Genomic DNA, 935 nt, shown 5'->3' with positions numbered 1-935 from the left:
TCCCTGAAGCAGCACCGCATCCCCACTATATTCCCACCCTGTTTCTCCTCCTCAGAGCCATCTGTGAATGGTGGTCACTATTCTTTAGGAAACGACTTCCTGTAATGATTAGGAATGGTAGCCAACAACTAAAACTTTCCATCCTCTCAAAGGTCAGTATTTCCAGAAGTTGGGCCGGTGTTCAGCGAGCATTTCTATAAACACAGCCAATGTGACAGTCGGCCCTCAGATCATGGAAGTGACTGTCTACAGAAGACACGAACGAGCGTATGTCCCCATTGCACAAGTTAAAGATGTATATGTGGTAACAGGTGAGTGGTGTGAACTCTAAACTAACTGAGGATGAGGCACTTAGTTCTGTTGACATTAGTAAACCAGGAAAAGTTAGAGCCAAGTGTTCTAGGTTAGGTTACGATCCCCGTCAGCCCCTACCCAAGCTTATATATTTCATCCATGTTTTCCAGAATAGCTTGGAAAAACTCTAGAGAACTTGCATGTGAAAAGGAAAAAACAATGCTAAATTATCTCTAATTTTCATTTTTTAATCTAATAGCATCATTGAAGTCCTCCACTTAAAATCAAGCAATCATGCATTCTTTCTTTTTGGGGATGTATCTTTTAGATGAGATTCCTATCTATGTGACTATGTCCCAGAAGAACAATCGAAATTCATCTGATGACACCTTCCTTAGAGACCTACCCATTGTGTTTGATGTCCTGATTCATGATCCTAGCCACTTCCTCAACCAGTCTGCCATTTACTACAAGTGGAACTTCGGGGACAATACTGGCCTGTTTGTTTCCAACAATCATACTTTGAACCACACATATGTGCTCAATGGAACCTTCAGCCTTAACCTCACTGTGCAAGCTGCGGTGCCTGGACCTTGTCCACCAACACCCAGACCTCCAAAACCCACCCCTTCTTCAGGTAG

General features: G+C 43.0%; 1 protein-coding gene across 1 annotated transcript in view; it reads left to right on the top strand.

Annotated features, from left to right (window-relative positions):
• GPNMB (glycoprotein (transmembrane) nmb) overlaps positions 1 to 935 on the top strand; it is a 30,890-nt gene that overhangs the window by 12,474 nt on the left and 17,481 nt on the right. The window contains exons 5-6 of the mRNA XM_008567028.1: positions 153 to 311; positions 623 to 931. Of these exons, the coding sequence (XP_008565250.1) occupies positions 153 to 311; positions 623 to 931 (468 nt within the window). The remainder of the gene's footprint in view (positions 1 to 152; positions 312 to 622; positions 932 to 935) is intronic.

The sequence above is a fragment of the Galeopterus variegatus genome, unplaced genomic scaffold, assembly GCF_000696425.1.
Source record: "Galeopterus variegatus unplaced genomic scaffold, G_variegatus-3.0.2 Scaffold286, whole genome shotgun sequence".
NCBI lineage: Eukaryota > Metazoa > Chordata > Mammalia > Dermoptera > Cynocephalidae > Galeopterus > Galeopterus variegatus.
Note: the sequence above shows the minus strand (reverse complement) of the source record. Positions and strands in the feature narration are given on the sequence as shown.